This window comes from Pseudorca crassidens, chromosome 10 (genome assembly GCF_039906515.1).
Source record: "Pseudorca crassidens isolate mPseCra1 chromosome 10, mPseCra1.hap1, whole genome shotgun sequence".
Taxonomy (NCBI): domain Eukaryota; kingdom Metazoa; phylum Chordata; class Mammalia; order Artiodactyla; family Delphinidae; genus Pseudorca; species Pseudorca crassidens.
The window spans coordinates 23,506,521-23,525,977 of NC_090305.1; the positions used below are offsets into that span (position 1 = coordinate 23,506,521).

A 19,457-nucleotide genomic window follows, 5' to 3' on the forward strand; every position below is an offset into this window, starting at 1 on the left:
AGAAAAAGATGGTGAATCCTCCTAAGTATCAAGAATTTCTAGTTTAATCCCTTGGGAGTTTATGTTCAAGAAGACAGTACTACTCTAGACTCTGAGGAAGTAAAATCCACTTGGGAAAACCCAAAGGAAAACTCAAACTTTGCTTAAATAAACTGTTTTGCAATATCTCGGTTGGTTTGTGGGTTTGTGTGCTTTAAACTCTTCATGTGAGAGCATGCGTGCACTTGTGTCTGTGAGACGGTGGAAGTGGGGAGCAGTGTACAGAGCCTGTGGTGCAGATCAACTGACTCTATGGATGTGTCAGGATTAGGGAGACAGACCGGAAGTTTCACCCCCTCAGCTCAGTCCCCAATCCCTGATTATTTTTTCTCCTAACGAGAGAACATGCCCCCTACCTTCTGCCACTCCCTAGTTTTCTTTCTCTGGCAGCAGAGAAAGAAAAGCAGCTGCTGAGCCAGCTCTGGTTTTCGGGAAGTCAGATGACCTTTTCCCTCTCCCGGCTCTCTGCCTCTCCGTGCCCCTAAGGTAGACACCATGGACCCACTGATGGCCGTCCTTTGCCTGCTGCCCCTGTACCCAGGTAGGAGCAGGGGAGGGGGGATGCTGGGGTCCTGTGGGGCAAGGCCAGTGCTACCCAGATTGAGTTTCCATGTGTGAAATGGACAATCTCTTCTGCTCTCCTTTTCTCATCCGTGCCTTCCTTCTTTTCTTCATTTCTGTGTCGTGTCTCCATGTCCGCAGGCTTGGCTACGACTGCTACCTCCTGCCCTCAGAACGTGAATATCTCTAGGGGCACTTTCACCCTCAGCAACGGCTGGGCCCCTGGGAGTATCCTCACCTACTCCTGCCCCCTGGGCTTTTACCCGTACCCGGTGGCGACAAGCCTGTGCAAGAGCAACGGACGGTGGCATTTCCCGGGATCCACCCAGCGGACAAAGGCGGTCTGCAAACGTGAGGCTTCCCACCAGCGACCACCCCAGGACTTCTACTTAGTTTACTCAGGGTGGGGCTTAATATGACTAGATGGGGTGGCAAAGCTTCTTTTCCACAGGGCTTTTCAAAATAGTGGGAAAATGTCAACTGCCCAATAGCAAGGCATCGGAGGCAGGCTCTGATGTAGATTGTGGGGTACCAAAGCCAGGGATGATTTTTTTTAAAATAAATATATTTATTTTTGACTGAGTTGTGTCTTAGTTGCTGCCCACGGGCTTTCTCTAGTTGCGGTGCGCGGGTTTCTCACTGGGGTGGCTTGCTGCGGAGCACGGGCTCTAGGTGCACGGGCTTCAGTAGTTGTGGCACGTGGGCTCAGTAGTTGTAGCTTGCGGGCTCTAGAGCACAGGCTCAGTAGTTGTGGTTCACGGGCTTAGTTGCTCTGTGGCATGTGGGATCTTCCCAGACCAGGGCTGGAACACGTGTCCCCTGCATTGGCGGGAGAACTCTTTTTTTTTTTTAAAAATAAATTTATTTATTTATTTATTTATTTATTTTTGGCTGCATTGGATCTTAGTTGCTACACGCGGGCTTTCCTCTAGTTGCAGCGAGCGGGGGCTATTCTTCTTTGTGGTGCGCGAGCTTCTCATTGCAGTGGCTTCTCTTGTGGCAGGGCACAGGCTATAGGCACATGGGCTTCAGTAGCTGTGGCTCGCGGGCTCCAGAGCGCAGGCTCAGTAGTTGTGACACACGGGCTTAGTTGATCCGTGGTATGTGGGATCTTCCCGGACCAGGGCTTGAACCCCTGTCCCCTGCGTTGGCAGGCGGATTCTCAACCGCTGTGCCACCAGGGAAGCCCAGGGATGATTGTTAGAATACTGAATAATTAACTGCACAGTACTGACCATTCGGGATGGATGCTGAATGGTCCTGGCATCCCCTGTTGTACCAGGAGTCACCCCTCTAGTTATCCACTCATGGGACGTCTGAGGACCCCAGGGGAGGGGCTGGGGTGGACATGGCCCTCAGGGGGCTGAGAGAAGTGGCTGTTTCTCAATCTATTAGGTTGAACTGTGTGAAATTGCCAATATTCAACCAACTGCCCAAAGTAGCAATTTCACAGACATCAACCTAATGTTTTGACAACCACCTGGCTCTACCCATGCATCCAAGCTGAACTTTACCCAGTTAGTGTCCAGCCCAGCTGTTATCCCTCCATCCTTATATTCTCATGCCCTTCTCTCCCTCCAGCTGTTCGCTGTCCAGCCCCTGTTACCTTTGAGAACGGCGTATACACCCCACGGCTGGGGTCCCACCCTGTGGGCGGCAACCTGAGCTTCGAGTGTGAGGATGGCTTCACACTGCGGGGCTCGCCGGTGCGGCACTGTCGCCCCAATGGCATGTGGGATGGGGAGACAGCTGTGTGTGACAACGGCGGTGAGTGCCCTGACAGATGGCTGCATGGGGGCAGGGGTCTCCCAGGAGCCCTGGAACCAGATATGTGTGCAGGGAGCCTCTGTGGGGACAGGGGCCTGGTGTTTCTGGTGCCAAAATCATATTCCTAGATTTTGGTCAGTTGAGGTCTATAATCACACATCTCTGGCCTGTGGGGATCCTGGCTCAAGGAAGTTGGTGCTAAGCTTCAGATCCAACACAAAGGCTCCAAATACTCTGTCCAGCTTTTCCAAATGCCTCAAAGCCAGATTGGTATTTGGGCGCCCTGGGCTATTGTAGGGAAGATATGATGAAGGGAATCAAGTGTCCGCTTAGGTGCCTTGCCTCAGGAGCAAGTTTGGGTTCCAAGCCTGGCTCTGATTTTGACAGCCTTTGGACAGGTTATTTAACCTTTCTGTGCCTCAGTTTTCACATCTGTAAAATGAGGATGGTAAGAGTACTGACTGCATGGGGTTGCCGTGTGGATCAAGTTAGTTGCATCTGGAACAGCCCCTGGAATGTGCTAAGCACCACATATACTTTTGTCATGGTCATTACTGCCCCTGTGAAAGATGGGGGGGGCTCTGCTCGACAGAAGTGGGGTTCCTGGGATTCCCTGGAGCCACATTTGCCTGTGGGCCTTGGAAGCTTCCTGGATCACAGTTCTAAATACACAATACAGAAGGTTCAGAGTCCATGAGATGGCAGGCCCATACCCTCACCTGGTGCCCAGCTGTTGGCTCCCTATTTACGTCCTTGATTCTTTGACAATAGCCATTTATTCAAACATAAATATAATTCATTTGAAAATTGAGGTTTAAACTACCTAAAGCATACAAATCTTAAGTATTCAGCTTGATGAACTTTTATACCCACAAGCATCCTTTTATGTGTATCCACCCACGTAATCACCACCCAAGACCGAGGGTCCATTATATCAGGAGGTTGCCTCCTGTCCCCTCCCACAAGGTAACCACTCTTCGGACTTCTGTCTCCACAGATTCGGTTAGCTTATTCTTACACCTCATAGAAGTGGAATCATACAGAATGTGCTCTTTCGCATCTGTCTTCCTTTATTCAGATTCTGCCTGTGAGACGTATCCATGTTTTCCTGGGTATCAGCAGTTTGTTATTTTTTATTGCTTTGTAGTTCCATTTCATATTACAGTTTATCTGTGCATTCTCCTGTTGATGGGTATTTGGGTTATTTCCGGTTTTTGGTTATTGTAAGTAAAACTCTATGAACATCCTTATGTGTCATTGGGTGCACTAGACACATTTCTCTTGATCATATTATCTAGGAGTGGAATTGCTGGGTCACACATTGGCATATGTTTTCTTTCAGAAGAGGCTGCAAACAGCTTCCTGATTGACACTCCAGCAATGTAACAGTTCTGGTTGTCCCACATCGTCTCTGACACTTGGAATTACCCATCTTTTTAGTTTTAGCCATTCTGGTGGGTGTGTGGTGATGTCTCATTGTTTGCAGATATTCTCTGTGGAGAGGTAGGGCTCCTTCCCTGAGGAAGCCAGCACCTTCCCTGAGGCTCTGGGATGGATACAGGCAGAGTCCCTGGGTTGGGATGGGTATGCTTTAGCTGGAAACTGGGCCACTGAGTTCTAAATCTTTTTCCCTACTTCAGGTTTTCTATCCACACACCTGGGAGGCACAGCTGTGGTGTCTCCCAAGGGAGAGGCCAAGGGACCCACAGAGGCTCTGAGGGTCTGTAGAGGAGGAAAAGCCTGGCGGGAAAAGGTGTCCGAGCAGCACCCAGAGGCTGAGGAGGCGGGTCCCTGCTCATCTCCATCTTCCTTTGCTCCTCACAGCCAGCCACTGCCCCAACCCGGGCATTGCCGCGGGTGCAGTGCGGACGGGGTCTCGCTTCGGCCTCGGCGACAAGGTCAGCTATCGCTGCTCCTCGAATCTGGTGCTGACGGGGTCTGTGGAGCGAGAGTGCCAGGATGACGGGGTCTGGAGTGGGATGGAGCCCATCTGCCGCCGTGAGTAGCTGCTCTGACGCTCCTGAGACTCCTGGGCCCCCACCCCTGACCGCAGCTGACCCCGGTGTCTCTCCCCACAGAGCCCTACTCTTACGACTTTCCCGAGGATGTGGCCCCTGCCCTGGGCACCTCCTTGTCCCACCTACTTGGAACCACCAATCCCACCCAGAAGAAGAAGCGTGAGTGCTTGAAGTGGGGGTGGCAGGGTGCTGGGCGGGTGCAGGGGAGGGGCAAGCTTCCGAGGGGCCAGGAGCCTCCGGTGGGCTCAGCGGGACTGAGCTGACTGGAGGGGAGGTAGAGGGGCCTGATTGCCTTGGCAAGAGAGTGGGTAGGAGGTGGAGTCTGAATCTTCCCCTTCCACATTTCTTCCAGAAAACGTGGGCCGCAAAATACAAATCCAGCGCTCAGGTCACCTGAACCTCTACGTGCTCCTGGACGCATCTCAGAGTGTGGAGGAAGAGGACTTTGAAATCTTCAAGAAGAGCGCCTCCCACCTGGTGGACAGGGTCAGGAAATAGGAGCTCACACATACCAGCAGCCTTCCTGCACTCACGGTCTCTGTCTCCTTCCCTTCCTCAGAATCCCACTCACAGCCCACCTCCTCCAAGAAGTCTTCCCAGATTACACACATGCCATGCAGGAATCACGGATTTAATTTAGAGGATCCTATTTTTCATTCCACAAACATTGTTGGGGTAGCTACTCTATGTCAGGCACTGTTCTGGGTGTGGGGGGACCTCAAAGATGAACAAGGCTGAGACCCCACTTTCCAGGAATTCATCATCTAGAACAGTGGTCTTCACAGAGGGGTACCCCAAATAAGCTTCTGGCGTGTGGCAGGAAAATACTGGTATCCATGGTGAATGATTGTAATTTAACTTAAATTAAGAACTTAATAATTTCCTTTTAAAATTTCAATATTTTCTATATGTTTTAAAATGTGTATAATATATTTAAATAGTGATACACTTTATAAGTATGAGTATACTTTATAAATACATATACCTATATTGAGGTACGTGCTCAGAATGTTTCGACTGACGAGGTGCATGAACGGAAGAGTTTGGAAACACTTGGTTCAGATTCCTTGCCAGGACTTTGCTTGGTAGTTATGCTTTTCACAATAGTTTGTGTAGATATATGTTTTCCCTCCCAGCTACGTTTGAAAGAAGGCAGCTTTTGTGCTCCTTAGTGTCTCTCTTAAGACGTAAAGTTAAGTAACTCACTAAGCCGTGAGGCTGCAAAGCTCGACAGACAAGTGCCGTTATGTTTGAATTCTACCTCCACCTCTTACCAGGGGTGTGATCTGGGGCAAGGTAAACAAGCCTCAGCTTCCTCATCTGTATAATGGGGACCATCACGACCCTTCACAGCATTGAGGTGACGATTAAATGAAGAGTGAGCCAGTCAAAGAGAGGAGAGGACCAACGAATGTCACTTTCCTGGCTTCTTCAAGCAACCGTTTCCCAGGAAGGGACTCTCCAAGGGCCTTGCAATCCGTCAGTCTCTGTCCAGGCTCTCTGCCTCCTCCAGGGCCTTTTGCTGGCTCCCTTACCAACTCCCCTTTGGTTTGGGAGCCTTTCACACTACCTCTCATTTGCCCTTCACAGATCTTCAGCTTTGAGATCAAGGTTAGTGTCGCCATCATCACTTTTGCATCAAAGCCCAAAGTCATCATGTCTGTCCTGGACAACAAATCCAAGGATGTGACTGAAGTGGCCCACAGTCTGGAAAACGCCCACTATAAAGGTATGATGTCATCAAATGAAGGTGATGGAAGTGGGGGCAGGGGATGAGCTCTCTGTGCCTGCAGAGATACTGGACAAGTTTGAGAGAGAGTGAGGCTTCTTGGTGGCACTCAAGCCCAAGGGCTCTGGGACTAAGGTTCCTTGGGTGTGGTGGCTTCCAAGTCAGGTTCATGGTCGGGGAGTCCCAGCTCCTACCAGCTCCGGGCTTCCTCGCACGTGCTACGTGTCCAAATGCATCATGCGGGTCTTTGGCTTCTCCCTGATGCCAGAACCACATGGTCTGGTTTTCATAGTCTCCTCATGTCATTAGGAAACTACCTGGGCGGTAGGTAGCAGACGGCTGAAACAACCCACTTCCTTTGGAAACCTCATCTTTGAATCTTGGGACTTTAGGATGGCCTTTAGTGGGGTTATGCAATGAGCATTTCTAAAGGGAAAGGCTTTTAATGTCTGAACGGGCAATGATGCCAAATCTCTAACTGGACGTCAAAAGTCTGTGTTTATCAAGTCTATTGATAAATGCGTTTCCAGTGTTTGGGGAAAATAGAGTGACTCCCTTCTCCCAGGTGGTAGGTGGGAAGTTTAAGAGAGCTTTTCGTCTTCACATATTCCAGACCATGAAAACGGAACCGGGACCAACATCTACGAGGCCCTAAATTCTGTCTATATCATGATGAATAACCAAATGCGACGGCTCAGTATGAACACGGCGGCCTGGCAGGAGATCCGACACGCCATCATCCTTCTGACAGATGGTGAGTATCGGCGTCTCTGTGAATGAGCCTGGCATAGTGGCAGGAGAAGCAATGTGGGGTCAGAGACCTGCATTCTGGTTCTCCCCTTGCCACTTAGGGCCTTGGTTTCTTATTTATAAAGTAGAAATAGTGTCGATGATGACGGTAATGACAACCGCAACAATTACTGATAATGGAAGCTGCCCTCCTTTCCGTACACAGTTTTGTTGTTGTTGTTTATTTTTTTTAATTTTTTTGGCCGCGCCGCACGGCATGTGGGATCTTAGTTCCCTGACCAGTGATTGAACCCTCGCCCCCTGCAGTGGAAGCACGGAGTCTTAACCACTGGTCTGCCAGGGAAGTCCCCTTACACAGTTTTTATGAAGAGCAATTTAAGTACTTTGTGTAAAAGTGCTTTATAAGTGTTTGTTAGTTATTGTTATTACCTGGGAGGTCACATAGAGGGAGCTGGATGGGGAGGCGTGACTCTGGACCAGTGATGTCGAAGTCCACCGATGGAAGGGCAGACTGGCTAGTGGATCTGGGCTCTGCCATTTATCTCTTGATTTTGTCCAAATTACATGGCTTCTCTAGAAATCAGATTTCTTGTCTATAAAATGAGTAGACTCACACTTACTGGGGCTTCATGAGAATCAAATGAGGTAAAGTGTAGGACGCCCCTGGCCCAGTGCTGAAGAACTTCAGTAAATAATGTATCTTGAAACTCGAGTAGGGAGTGTAGGTGTTGAGGTTCCCAGGATGAACGCTTCCCCTCTCTTCCAGGGCTGGGGGGAATCGTGATACATCACCCAGATGGACAATTCTTTTCCCTCCTTGTTCTAGGAAAGTCCAACATGGGTGGCTCTCCCAAGGTGGCTGTTGACAATATCAAGGAGGTCTTGAACATCAACCAGAAGAGGAAAGACTATCTGGGTGAGCCTCCGCCCCCGCCCCCGCCCCATCTGTGCTGCCCTGCAGGGAGGCCCAGGGCCCACAGCCAGGGGTTCTAGCATCTTGGCTGTATTTCTGTCGAGACCCCAGGCTGTGTTGTTCTGTATGAAGGCAGCCGAGTGTCACACTGAAGAGTAGTCAAACTGCCCGTGGTTTCAAACTTGGGTTCATCTTTGATTGGCTGTGGCCATGGGCTGTTTCTTTACTTGTCAGGATACAGTACAAGGACCTACCTCACTGGCCGATAAGGGCAAATGCTCAAACATTGCCTGGCACAGACAAACACAGTGTGCGGTGGCGGCCACCACCATCGTCGTCGTCATCGTTTACATTCACCATCTGATGTTCCACAAACCTCTCCAGGAAGAAAAGGCCTGGATTCCTTATAGGGACTGTTCCTGGCCTTTCTTCCCTTGGCAGTGCAGATAACTAAGGCTCTGGAAGTTGCAGTCTCTGAAAGAACAGCTCCTCTAATCCAGACTAAACAAAAATTGCACTGACCTTTGACCAGAAAAGAACTTCAAAGAGAAATGCTCCAGATAAGGGAGGGCAGTTGGTTTTGAGGCCCCAAGTTTTACTTTCCCCTGGGTCCTCTCGTTTCTGTTCATGCCACCCACTTCACCTGCCCCTCGGAGGTAAGCGTATTCCGCTTGAAAACCCTGGCCTGAGGAAGGCAAATCACAAACTCCACGCCCTAACTCCTTAGCGTCACTGGGCCAGAGTTAAATGCTTGAACACACCTCATGAAAAAGAGGCAGGAACTGCAGGGAAATAGAGAAAACACGTGGGGCGTGATAACTGTCCAGTTCCCATCATAACTGCAAAAAAGGCCCATGAGGGGTACAAAGGGTGGGAGAAGACCAGACGCTATGGTCCACCCCAGGGCAGTTCTGACTGGCACCCACGCTGGCTCAGAGCCTGGTGTGGATGGCTGTGTGGGCCCAGGTTCTCCTGCGGGAAGAGATGGCTCCAGGGTCCTCTCCTAGAGCCGACATCTTGCAGAGGAAGACCAGATCTGAAGTTTTGCCTCCATGCTACATCATGAGTTCTTTTTTTTTTTCTTTTTTTCCGGTGTGTGGGCCTCTCACTGTTGCGGCCCCTCCCATCGCGGAGCACAGGCTCCGGACGCGCAGGCTCAGCGGCCATGGCTCACGGGCCCAGCCGCTCCGCAGCATGTGGGATCCTCCCGGACCGGGGCACGAACCCGTGTCCCCTACATCGGCAGGCGGACTCTCAACCACTGCGCCACCAGGGAAGCCCCATGAGTTCTTTTTATTCATTTAGTCATTTGAAAGTACTCACTGAGAGCCTCTCCTGGGCCAGGCATCACTCTAAGAATGCAGCTGTAAACAAAACAGAGGGAAATGCCTGTTACGTGGGGATGTCATTCTGGAAGGGGGCAATGTATCAGTTTTCTAGGGCTGTGGCAACAAATTATACAAATTTGGGTGGCATGAGACAACAGATATTTATTCTCTCATGTTTGGGAGGCCAGAAGTCCAAAATCAAGGTATCAGCAGGGCTATGCTCCCTCTGGAGGCTCTAGGCAAGACTCCTTCCTTACCATGTCCAGCTTCTGGTGGCCCAGGCACTCCTTAGCTTGTCGTAGGATCACTCAATCTTTTTTTTTAAAATAAATTTATTTATTTTATTTATTTTTGGCTGCATTGGGTCTTCGTTGCTGCGCGGCTTTCTCTAGTCGTGGCGAGCAGGGGCTACTCTTCGTTGCAGTGCACGGGCTTCTCATTGCGGTGGCTTCTCTTGTTGTGGAGCACAGGCTCTAGGCACACGGGCTCAGTAGTTGTGGCACACGGGCTCAGTAGTTGTGGTACACGGGCTTAGTTGCTCTGCAGCATGTGGGATCTTCCCAGTCCAGGGCTCGAACCCGTGTCCCTTGCATCGGCAGGCGAATTCTTAACCACAGCGCCACCAGGGAAGTCCTGGATCACTCAATCTTTGCCTCTGTCTTCACATCACTTTCTTTCCTGAGTGTATCTCTGTGTTGTCACATGGTTTTCTCTCTCTCTGTGTTTGTGTCCAGATTCCTCTATTGTTATAAAGGCATCAGATTATCACCCCTCCCCACTCCTGCCTCCATCCAGCATGACCTCATTTTAACTGATTATATCCACAAAGACACTATATCCAAACAAGGGCATATTCACAGGTCCTGGGGGTTAGGACTTGAACATATCTTTTGGGGAGACACAATTCTACTCACACTAGGCATTAAACAAAATAAATAAGGAAACCATATGGCACGGTAGATAGTGACACGTGCTAAGGTATAAAATGAAGCAGGGAAGGAATCGAAGTGTCTGGGGCCTTGCAGTTTTACACAAGGAGGCCAGGGAAGGCCTCCCTGAGAGGGTGACATTTGAGTCGAAACTTAAAAAGGTAAGAAAGTGAGGCATGTAGAAGTCTGGGAGGAGGAGTGAACCAGGCAGAGACACAGTTCATACAAAGGGCCTGAGGTGGGAGTGTGCCTGTCAGTTTGAGGAACTTCAAGGAGGCCATGTGGCTGGAAGAGAGTGAAGGGGGAGGAGTGGTAGGAAATGAGGTAGGTCGTGGGGGGAGGGAGGGGGATCCCGCTCATGTAGGGCTTTGTAGGATGCAGTGAGTTCGGAATTACAGTCTTCTGTCACGGGGTAGCCCCTCAGCCACAAGATTCTGGTGATTTCCTCCCCATCAGACATCTATGCCATCGGCGTGGGCAACCTGGATGTGGACTGGAGAGAACTGAACGAGCTGGGGTCCAAGAAGGATGGCGAGAGGCATGCCTTCATTCTGAAGGACGTGAAGGCTCTGAGCCAGGTCTTTGAGCACATGCTGGGTGAGTGTGCTTTGCCCTCTCCAGAGCGGTGTGGCCAGTGTGGAGCTGGCCAAGGGTCCACGCTGGCACCTGCTCACGGCGCCCTGCACCAGCCTCCTTCACCATCTGCTCCTCACGCCCACAGATGTCTCCCAGCTCACGGACACCATCTGTGGGGTAGGGAACATGTCTGCCAATGCCTCTGCTCAGGAGAGGACACCCTGGCATGTCACTATTAAGGTACCAGGAAGGAGGGATGGGGCTTGGATCCCAGAGGTGACAGCGGCCATGAGCCAGAGACACAGCAGTCCCTGAAAATCACCTGTTCCCCTGCAGCCCAAGAGCCAGGAGACCTGCCGAGGGGCCCTCATCTCGGACCAGTGGGTCCTGACAGCTGCTCACTGCCTCCACAACGCCGAGGCCCGCCCCCTGTGGAGGGTCAGCGTGGGTAAGGAAGGGCCTGTACCCGCTTCCCGACCCCGTGGGCAGAGCTCCCACCCCTTGCCCCTAGCCTCTGGCCCCTTCAGCAGCCCTGGTCCAGCCTAATCTGCCACATTGTTTCCAGGGGATCCCAACTTCCAGTGGGGCAAAGAATTCCAAGTTGAGAAGGCGGTGATCTCCTCGGGGTTCAATGTCTTTGCCAAGAAGAATCAGGGAATCCCGGAGTTCTATGGTGATGACATCGCTCTGCTAAAGCTGGCCCAGAAAGTGAAGATGTCCACCCACGCCAGGTGCCGGAGTCTGGGATGGGAGGGTGCCCTCTGGGCGAGAAGTGCTCTGGGGAGTGCTGTAGGAGGGGACACCAAGGACGGGCCTCTGTGACCCTTGTCCTTCTCCTCAGGCCTATCTGCCTTCCCTGCACGGTGGGGGCCAATCTGGCTCTGCGGAGACTTCCAGGCAGCACCTGCAGAGACCACGGTGAGTGCTGGGCTTAGGGTGCATGAAGAACTGGGATCAGGGCTTGGGGGTTGATGACGTGGGCTGTGCTGCAGTTCCCAAGTCGGGAGTCTGGACGCTGGGTAAAGGGACCAGTACTGACATCCTTTTCCTTGACTGTAGAGAGTGAACTTCTGAACAAATTGAGCATTCCTGCTCATTTTGTGGCTTTGAATGGGAACAAGCTGAACGTTAACCTCAAGACAGGGTCGGAGGTAAGGGTCTCGGGTCCAGTATGCTGTGGGGGGATGGGATCCCCCTGTGGCAACTTCCAGAACGTCTCTCTTCATCCCCTAGCTCTGAGCGCTTTCTCCATCTGACTCCAAGTCGCCCCTCCTCCAGGCCTAGTTGCACTTCCAGGTGTCCCCCGGGCCTGCCTGCTCACTCCATCCTTCTGTCCTATTCCACCCCTACTGCAGTGGGCAAACTGTGTCAAGGTCGTCTCCCAAGACAAAACCACGTTCCCCAACTTGACAGATGTCAGAGAGGTGGTGACAGACCAGTTCCTATGCAGTGGGATGCAGGGGGATGACAATCCCTGCAAGGGTGAGCCCCCTCCCCCCACTTCTCATCCCCAGTCCCCACCCTGGAGTCTGGATTCCTGAGGGGAAGGCCACCTGTGTCCCTCTGGCCAGCTCGCATGCCAGGACACCGGTGCACCACCCTGATGCGGCGATGAGAGTCAGGATGACAGTCTCTTGTCCCTCCTTTCTGGCAGGAGAATCTGGGGGAGCCGTTTTCCTTGAGCGGAGGTTCAGGTTTTTTCAGGTGAGGAGAGAGGGGGGAAGCTCGCAGGACTGGAGTTACAGGATCTTGGCCTTGCGGAGGCACGAGGCAGGCCTTCGAAGGAACTAAGGAGGTTGGGGCTTGGGGCTGGGACCGGGGCAGCGTCCCCACCCCAACCTCTCCTTCTTTCAGGTGGGCCTGGTGAGCTGGGGTCTCTACAACCCCTGTGGCAGCTCTGATAAGAACTCCCGCAAAAGTGCGCCCCGTGGCAGGGTGCCACCGCCACGAGATTTCCACATCAATCTCTTCCACATGCAGCCCTGGCTGAGACAGCACCTGGAGGGCGTCCTGAACTTTTTGCCCCTCTGATCACAGCCACTGAGCCCTTTGCTGTCCCACCAGGACCAGCCATCTCTCCCGTCTCCTACCACCGAACGTCCACCCTCAGCCTCCATGACCCATCCGCACGCCTTGCTCTGAGCGCGTGCCTGCTTCCAGGATCCCGAAGCAGCGGCACATCCACGCTGGGGAAGCCCTGGCGCTCCTGCCAGTGCGGACCCCACCCTCTGCTTTACTTGCCTCACTCTCCTTCTGCTTTCACAGGGAATTACCTGGCTATGAAATTAATAAAAATCAATGATTTCCACATCTGTCTGTGCCTCTGCCTGGGAGCTGGCCTGGGGGGAGAGAGAGGCCAGAATGATTCCAGGAACGGCAAGAAGGCAGGTCAGAGACCCTGCTGGACAAACAATGGCTGGACTCTGCTCCATAACAGAGTCAACAGGGGAGCCAGTGAGGGCCTTATATCTAGTCCCCAAGGGGGAGGTCTGGGCTTGTTGGGGAGGAACTGGAGCTGAGAGGAGGTGCTGACAGGCAGAGTCCTGGACCTTGGGCAGCAAAAGGTGGGGTTTTGCAGTTTCCATTTCCTTGATTGGCAGTGGGGCCCTCCCACTCGGACATTCCGGAAAGTGACATGGGTAGGGTGGGTGGAGCGGGCAGCAGGTGCGAGAACACAGATTGCGTAAAAGGCTGGAGGCTGTGAGGGGCAGGGGAAGGACGTGTGACCAGGCTCAGGTCTGGAGTTTCAGCTTGGCCATCGAGCCAAGCAGACACGCAGCAGGAGCCAGGAGAGGCCACCCTGCCACCAGCCCCAGTTTCTCTCCTGTCTTCTGTCACCATGGGGAGCAAACGCAGCCCCCAACTCTGCCTGGTACCCTTGATCCTGGGCCTCTTGTCTGGAGGTAAGTGAGGTCACAGCCCCCCTCCCCCCCACCCCTGCTGCCCCCAGGATCTTTCCTTGGCCTTGTGAGGCTGGGCTTCACCAGCCTTTCTCTTTAGGTGTGAGCATGACGCCATTGCCTGAGGCTGGGCCCCAGAGCCCCTGCTCTCTGGAGGGAGTAGAGATCAAAGGTGGCTCCTTCCGGCTTCTCAAGGCGGGCCAGTCACTGGAGTACTTGTGTCCTTCTGGCTTCTACCCATACCCTGTGCAGATTCGTACCTGCAGATCCACGGGATCCTGGAGCACCCTGCAGACCCAAGACAAAAAGATTGTCAAGAGGGCCGAATGCAAAGGTTGGAGGGCAGTGAGGATGGGCCTGGGCCAGCGGAGGGACGGAGCAGGTGGTGGCCAAGGTCCAGACCTGGATAAGATTAGACTTGTGTGGAGACCAGGCAGGCTGACAAGTTGGGCTGAGCAAGGGTAGGAGCTGAGCAAGGGCTGGAGGTGGGATGGAGGGAGAATGAAGGGGAGCTAACCTTTACTAAGCATTTACCCCGTGCCAGGCAGCCCTGGCAGTTCAAAGAACACTCAGAAATGGGGAGGGGGGAGTGGCAGGATTCCCCAGGGGTTGAGGTACCCTCCAGGGGTCAAGGGTAGCAGCTGATCCTGTAGGACCGAGAAGGCGCTGTTTCTCAGTGACAGGGTCCCTGAGACTAGGAGGGATATCCTAAAGGGCAGTCCTTCCATCTCAGTAAGGTCTACTTGTTCTCCTCCCCCAAAGCAATTCGCTGTCCCAGACCGCAGGACTTTGAGAACGGGGAGTACTGGCCCCGGGCCCCCTACTACAATTTGAGTGACGAGATCTCTTTCCACTGCTATGATGGTTACAATCTCCGGGGCTCTGCCAATCGCACCTGCCAAGCGACGGGTCGGTGGGACGGGGAAACGGCCATCTGCGACGATGGAGGTGAGAAGCGCCCCCCTTTCCCACGACACGACCTTCTTCCCGACCACCCTCAGCCTGAAGAACTGGCACCGTAGCTCTTGTGCTCTACCTTGCCCTCAGGCTTTGGCCCTTACCTCCATGTCTCATGCTTCTGCAGCGGGGTACTGCCTGAACCCGGGCATCCCCATTGGCACAAGGAAGGTGGGCAGCCAGTACCGCCTTGAAGACACTGTCACCTACTACTGCAGCCGGGGGCTCACCCTACGTGGCTCCAAGCAGCGAACATGTCAGGAAGGTGGCTCTTGGAGTGGAACGGAGCCTTCTTGCCAAGGTGACCCTTGATCCGTACCCTCACGTCAGATCCTGCTCTCCCATCCTCACATTCCCACACCAGAGCACTGCCTTCTCCCCCTACTGCAACCCAGCTCCTTCCTCACTTCTAAACCTCCCCGAAGAACTTCTGAGCCCTTCCCACCCTGGAAACCCACCATCTCTCGTCACTATGTCCCTGACCCTCCCAGACATTTGACCTGCTTTCTGACTTCTCCCAGACTCCTTTATGTACGATACCCCTGCAGAGGTGGCCGAAGCCTTCCTGTCTTCCCTGACAGAGACCATAGAAGGAGTTGATGCTGAGGATGGGCACAGCCCAGGTTTGAAGATAGAGAGGGGAGGCAGGGCAGGGAATTGGGGGTGGGAGGAGGATGGAGAAGGGGCAGGAGAACCATGCCTCCTGGAGCCTGAGTGTCTCTCTTGGCACCCAGGGGAACAACAGAAGAGGAAGATTATCCTGGACCCCTCAGGCTCCATGAACATCTACCTGGTGCTGGATGGATCAGACAGCATTGGGTCCCACAACTTCACAGGGGCCAAGAGGTGTCTCAGCAACTTCATTGAGAAGGTGGGGCCCCCTCCCCCTGAATGTGGGGACCCTGAATGGACCTCACTGCCCTGCCAGGACTAGCTCCCTGATGCTCCCAGCCCCTCTGAGCCACAGGGTCCCAGAAAATCTCCAGGTCCTATTCTGTCTTCCTTTCCTTTTACTTGAAGCAGTTTCTTGATCTTTAACCCAGACTCCTCCATGATCCCCAGGGTGATGAGTCTCTTACGATGTCCTTCACTGTCTGTCCCAGTAAAGCTGCTGAATTCTCCCAGCCATATATTCTACTTTCAGTGCCATGACCCCTTGCTCCCCTCACCCACAGGTGGCAAGTTATGGGGTGAGGCCAAAATATGGTCTAGTGACATATGCCACAGACCCCAAAGTTTTGATCAGAGTGTCTGACCCAAAGAGCAGCGATGCAGACTGGGTCACAGAGCAGCTCAACCAAATCAACTACGAAGGTCAGAAGTCAGGGAAGGGAATGGTGGGAGGTTCGCTTTGGGGTCAGAGAGGTCCAAAGTTTCAGGAGTGTTGTGGGGAGGGCAGTGAGACAAGGAGGACTACTTTTTAATCCATGGATGGGCAGCAGGGTCATTGGAAAATGGGGGGTTTTGGTGGGAACCCTTTGGAACTGAGATGGTCACTTTGTTGTCAAAGGGAAGTCACTGGGGTGACGATTAACTCAAAAAGTTGACAGATGTGGATCTCAGTTGCTGCTAGGCCTCTGGGGTCAAGGATGGCTCGGAAGTCCAGGTGGAGGTGATGATTTCTTCCCTTTCCACAGACCACAAGTTGAGGGCAGGGACTAACACCAAGAAGGCTCTCCTGGAAGTATACAACATGATGAACAGGGAAGTGAACAAACTCCCTGAAGCCTGGAACCGCACCCGCCACGTCATCCTCCTCATGACTGATGGTCAGAGGGACTGTTCCCCTGCCTCTGACTCCCCACCCTCTCCAACCAGCGTGTGGCCCTGAAGTCCACGTGTAGCGCTGGGCTCACGGTTGGGGGCCTGAATGCTGCCCTTTCCTGTGAACCTTTATGAGGAGGGACCCTTCTCGCCACCATCTCTCACGTCCATCTCCTCCCCAACCTGCTCACTCCGCTGTATATGTCACTCCTTCTGGCCAGTTTATCTTCCTTGACCCTCTTCCTTCCTTGTCTCCCACCTTCATGGTCCTGGTCTCTCCTGCAGGCTTGCACAACATGGGTGGGGATCCAGTCTCTGTCATTCACGATATCCGGGACTTGCTGGACATTGGTAGAAATCGCAAAAAGCCCAGGGAGGATTATCTGGGTGAGTTTTATTGCCTAGGACTCAGCACCCCACTTTCTTAGCTCCTGCCCCCCAGGGCTTGGACCCTCACTCTCCCTTTTTCTCTCCCAGACATCTATGTGTTTGGGGTTGGGCCTCTGGTGGACCAAGACAGCATCAATGCTTTGGCTTCCAAGAAGGATAAGGAGCAACACGTGTTCAAACTCAAGGACATAGATAACCTGGAGGATGTTTTCATACAAATGCTTGGTAGGAAGATATCAGAAGGGGATAAGGAGATGGTCAGGAAACTCAGCTCTCCCCAGACCCCTCAAGGTCACTCGTTCTTCCACGCCTCCTGAAGCCCTGGCAGTCTGCAAGTCCTTTCTCATTCCTCCTTCTCTACCTCCGTGTCATTATTCTTGCTTCCTGGTACTGCCCACTCCCTGATCTTAGAATCACAGAGTTCTGAATGATGCAGAGATCTTTCCTAAGTCCCTCGTTTTACAGATGTGGGAACTGGGGCCAAGAGAGGTCAAGGAACGACAAGTTAGCAAGAGCTGGGCCTGAAAACATCCAGCTCTCTGATCTTTGTTCCCCGTTCTTTTCACGATACCACAGTGGTTTCCTGCCCTCAATGTAAGGAAACAAGTGCCCCTGCCTTCCCTTTCCTCCTATGGCATCTGGTCCCCATAGACATGTAGGCATCCCTCCCCGAAAGGCTGCTGCCATTCGGAAATGAAGTGTCCCGGCTTTCAGTACAATCTCCTTTCTTGCCAGATGAAACCCGGACTCTGGGTCTTTGCGGCATGGTTTGGGAGCACAAGAAAGGTACTGACTATCACAAGCAACCATGGCAGGCCAAGATCTCAGTCACTGTGAGTGCAGTGTCCTGGCGGCGGGGACTTATGGGAGGGGAGGTCAGGGTGAAACGAAGGTCGGGGGAAGGGCAAAGTGTTCATAGATGGTGTTGTCTGTGAAAGCCGAGCTTTCCCTCTGCCGCTCTCTTCCCAGCGTCCTTTGAAGGGACATGAGAGCTGTATGGGTGCTGTGGTGTCTGAGTACTTTGTGCTGACAGCGGCACACTGTTTCACTGTGGATGACGAGAAACACTCAATCAAGGTCAGCATGGGTAAGGATGCAACCAATCAATCCTGAGCTTCAGCCATGCCCTCTGGGCAGAACCTCCCACTCTCTTCAAGAGGCCACACTCCACCTGACCTCAACGCAGCCCCTTCCCTTGCACGCTGGACCACTTAGGGATGAGGAAGACTTGAGTTAGGGATGACATGGGGGCAGGAGACTGCCTACAGAGTAGTGGGTGGTCTAGAGGTACCCACTCTCCTACTTCAGGAGGGAAGAAGCAGGAGTGGGAGATAGAAGAAGTCCTATTTCACCCAAACTACGACCTCAATGCGAAAAAAGCAAAAGGTATTCCTGAATTTTATGACTATGACGTGGCCCTCATCAAGCTCAAGAAGAAGCTCAAGTACAGTGAGACCATCAGGTGAGCCATCTGGATTCCCAAAGAGACAAGGCTGCGAAAGGCAGGGCTGGAAGACTGGGGTAGGTCCAGGGTTCACCATCCCCAAATTTTCCCATCTCTCCTCAACAGGCCCATTTGTCTCCCCTGCACTGAGGGATCGAATCAAGCTTTGAGGCTTCCACATTCAACCACGTGCCAGCAACAGAGTAAGACAGTATCAGGGAGAGTAGCGTAAGGGTGAGGTTCTGAGAGACAAGGGAGGCATGAGAGGGAGCTGCAGGAAGGGCAGGTGATGCCCAGCCGTCTCTAGCTCACAGGAAGGGGTGGAAGAACATTTGCTGAGTGACAAAGACAAAGGACAAGGACAATGGGGGAAGGGAGAGTGCTGAAATGACCCAGTCTGTCTATTCGTCCAGTGCAAGAGCTGCTCCCGGCAAAGGATATCAAAGCTCTGTTTGTGTCCGAGCTGTCTAAGGATCATAAGAAGACACTGATTCGGAAGGAGGTCTACATCAAGAATGGGGAAAAGGTGAGGAATGTGGGATCCTGAGGTCCTTTAAGCCCCAATTCTTCCTAAGCAAACTTTGTTCATCACTCCTCTCCTGCGTGCATCCCCACCTCACCTACAGAAAACTGGCTGTGAGAGGGATGCTCTACGTGCCATAGGCTATGACAAAGTCAAGGACGTCTCTGAAGTAGTCACCCCCAGGTTCCTTTGCACCGGAGGGGTGGCTCCCTATGCTGACCCCAACACTTGCAAAGGTGAGAGAAGGCTCTTTGGTTGTGATCTAAGTTCCTGAGGCCCAAGACTCTTTTCCCCTACAGCTTCTCCCTCCCTGTAGGTGATTCTGGTGGTCCCCTGTTTATTCACAAGAAGAGTCGCTTCATTCAAGTGAGTTTCCCCTTTCCTCTCTGTGGGGAGATGCCAAGTAGTCAGCATGGCCCCCAAAGCAGGAAAGCTCACTGCATGTGGCTGGAAAGGGGAGGGTGGAGCCTGCCTCACCTTTGGACTCTTCCTTGAACTGGCCAACGTAGGGGTGTGTGTCTGATCTGTGTGCCAGGGGATAGGACTGAGCTGGGCCCCTAGTCTAACCCTCCCAGGTCAGCTCAGATGCAGCTGGGAGTAGCTGCGCTCCCTGGGATTAGGAAGGAAGTCTACCAAATGGTTCCTGGGACGCCCTCGCCCTCTTCAGGTTGGTGTGATCAGCTGGGGCGTTGTGGACGTCTGCAAGGGGCAGCAACAGGTACCTGCTTACGCCCGAGACTTTCACATCAACCTCTACCAAGTGCTGCCCTGGCTCAAGGAAAAACTCCAAGATGAGGATCTGGGTTTTCTATAAGGGGTTTCCTGTTGGAAACGGGCATGAGATCAAATTAAAACAACTACGACAACAC

The 19,457-nt window shown here is 52.8% G+C and overlaps 2 protein-coding genes across 2 annotated transcripts; both read left to right on the forward strand.

Moving 5' to 3' along the window:
* Positions 1-234: 234 nt before the first annotated feature.
* C2 (complement C2) lies at positions 235-12,911 on the forward strand. The gene is made up of 18 exons (XM_067752611.1): positions 235-580; positions 742-951; positions 2,182-2,367; positions 4,192-4,365; positions 4,446-4,544; positions 4,738-4,871; positions 5,976-6,114; positions 6,728-6,868; positions 7,691-7,780; positions 10,491-10,631; positions 10,756-10,850; positions 10,947-11,058; positions 11,176-11,341; positions 11,452-11,528; positions 11,670-11,761; positions 11,966-12,092; positions 12,265-12,314; positions 12,465-12,911. Exons 1-18 carry the CDS (start codon positions 535-537, stop codon positions 12,639-12,641), a joined length of 2,256 nt encoding a protein of 751 aa, XP_067608712.1. The 5' UTR covers positions 235-534; the 3' UTR covers positions 12,642-12,911.
* Positions 12,912-13,328: 417 nt separating this feature from the next.
* Positions 13,329-19,454, forward strand: CFB (complement factor B). Its single transcript, XM_067752613.1, has 18 exons — positions 13,329-13,513; positions 13,611-13,844; positions 14,273-14,458; positions 14,595-14,768; positions 14,989-15,090; positions 15,202-15,338; positions 15,643-15,781; positions 16,105-16,236; positions 16,517-16,618; positions 16,709-16,846; positions 17,357-17,454; positions 17,591-17,708; positions 17,930-18,083; positions 18,192-18,268; positions 18,479-18,591; positions 18,692-18,824; positions 18,905-18,954; positions 19,256-19,454. Exons 1-18 carry the CDS (start codon positions 13,450-13,452, stop codon positions 19,400-19,402), a joined length of 2,298 nt encoding a protein of 765 aa, XP_067608714.1. The 5' UTR covers positions 13,329-13,449; the 3' UTR covers positions 19,403-19,454.
* The last annotated feature ends 3 nt before the right edge of the window (positions 19,455-19,457 follow it).

What these genes read in the sequence shown, in the direction of transcription:
- C2 (XM_067752611.1), top strand. Translation starts at nt 535, where the DNA reads ATGGACCCACTGATGGCCGTCCTTTGCCTGCTGCCCCTGTACCCAG. An exon ending in GACAAAGGCGGTCTGCAAAC is followed by an intron (nt 952 to 2,181) that starts GTGAGGCTTCCC and finishes CTCTCCCTCCAG; the next exon opens with CTGTTCGCTGTCCAGCCCCT. An exon ending in CAGCACCTGCAGAGACCACG is followed by an intron (nt 11,529 to 11,669) that starts GTGAGTGCTGGG and finishes CCTTGACTGTAG; the next exon opens with AGAGTGAACTTCTGAACAAA.
- CFB (XM_067752613.1), top strand. Translation starts at nt 13,450, where the DNA reads ATGGGGAGCAAACGCAGCCCCCAACTCTGCCTGGTACCCTTGATCCTG. An exon ending in CAAGAGGGCCGAATGCAAAG is followed by an intron (nt 13,845 to 14,272) that starts GTTGGAGGGCAG and finishes CCTCCCCCAAAG; the next exon opens with CAATTCGCTGTCCCAGACCG. An exon ending in AACGGAGCCTTCTTGCCAAG is followed by an intron (nt 14,769 to 14,988) that starts GTGACCCTTGAT and finishes GACTTCTCCCAG; the next exon opens with ACTCCTTTATGTACGATACC.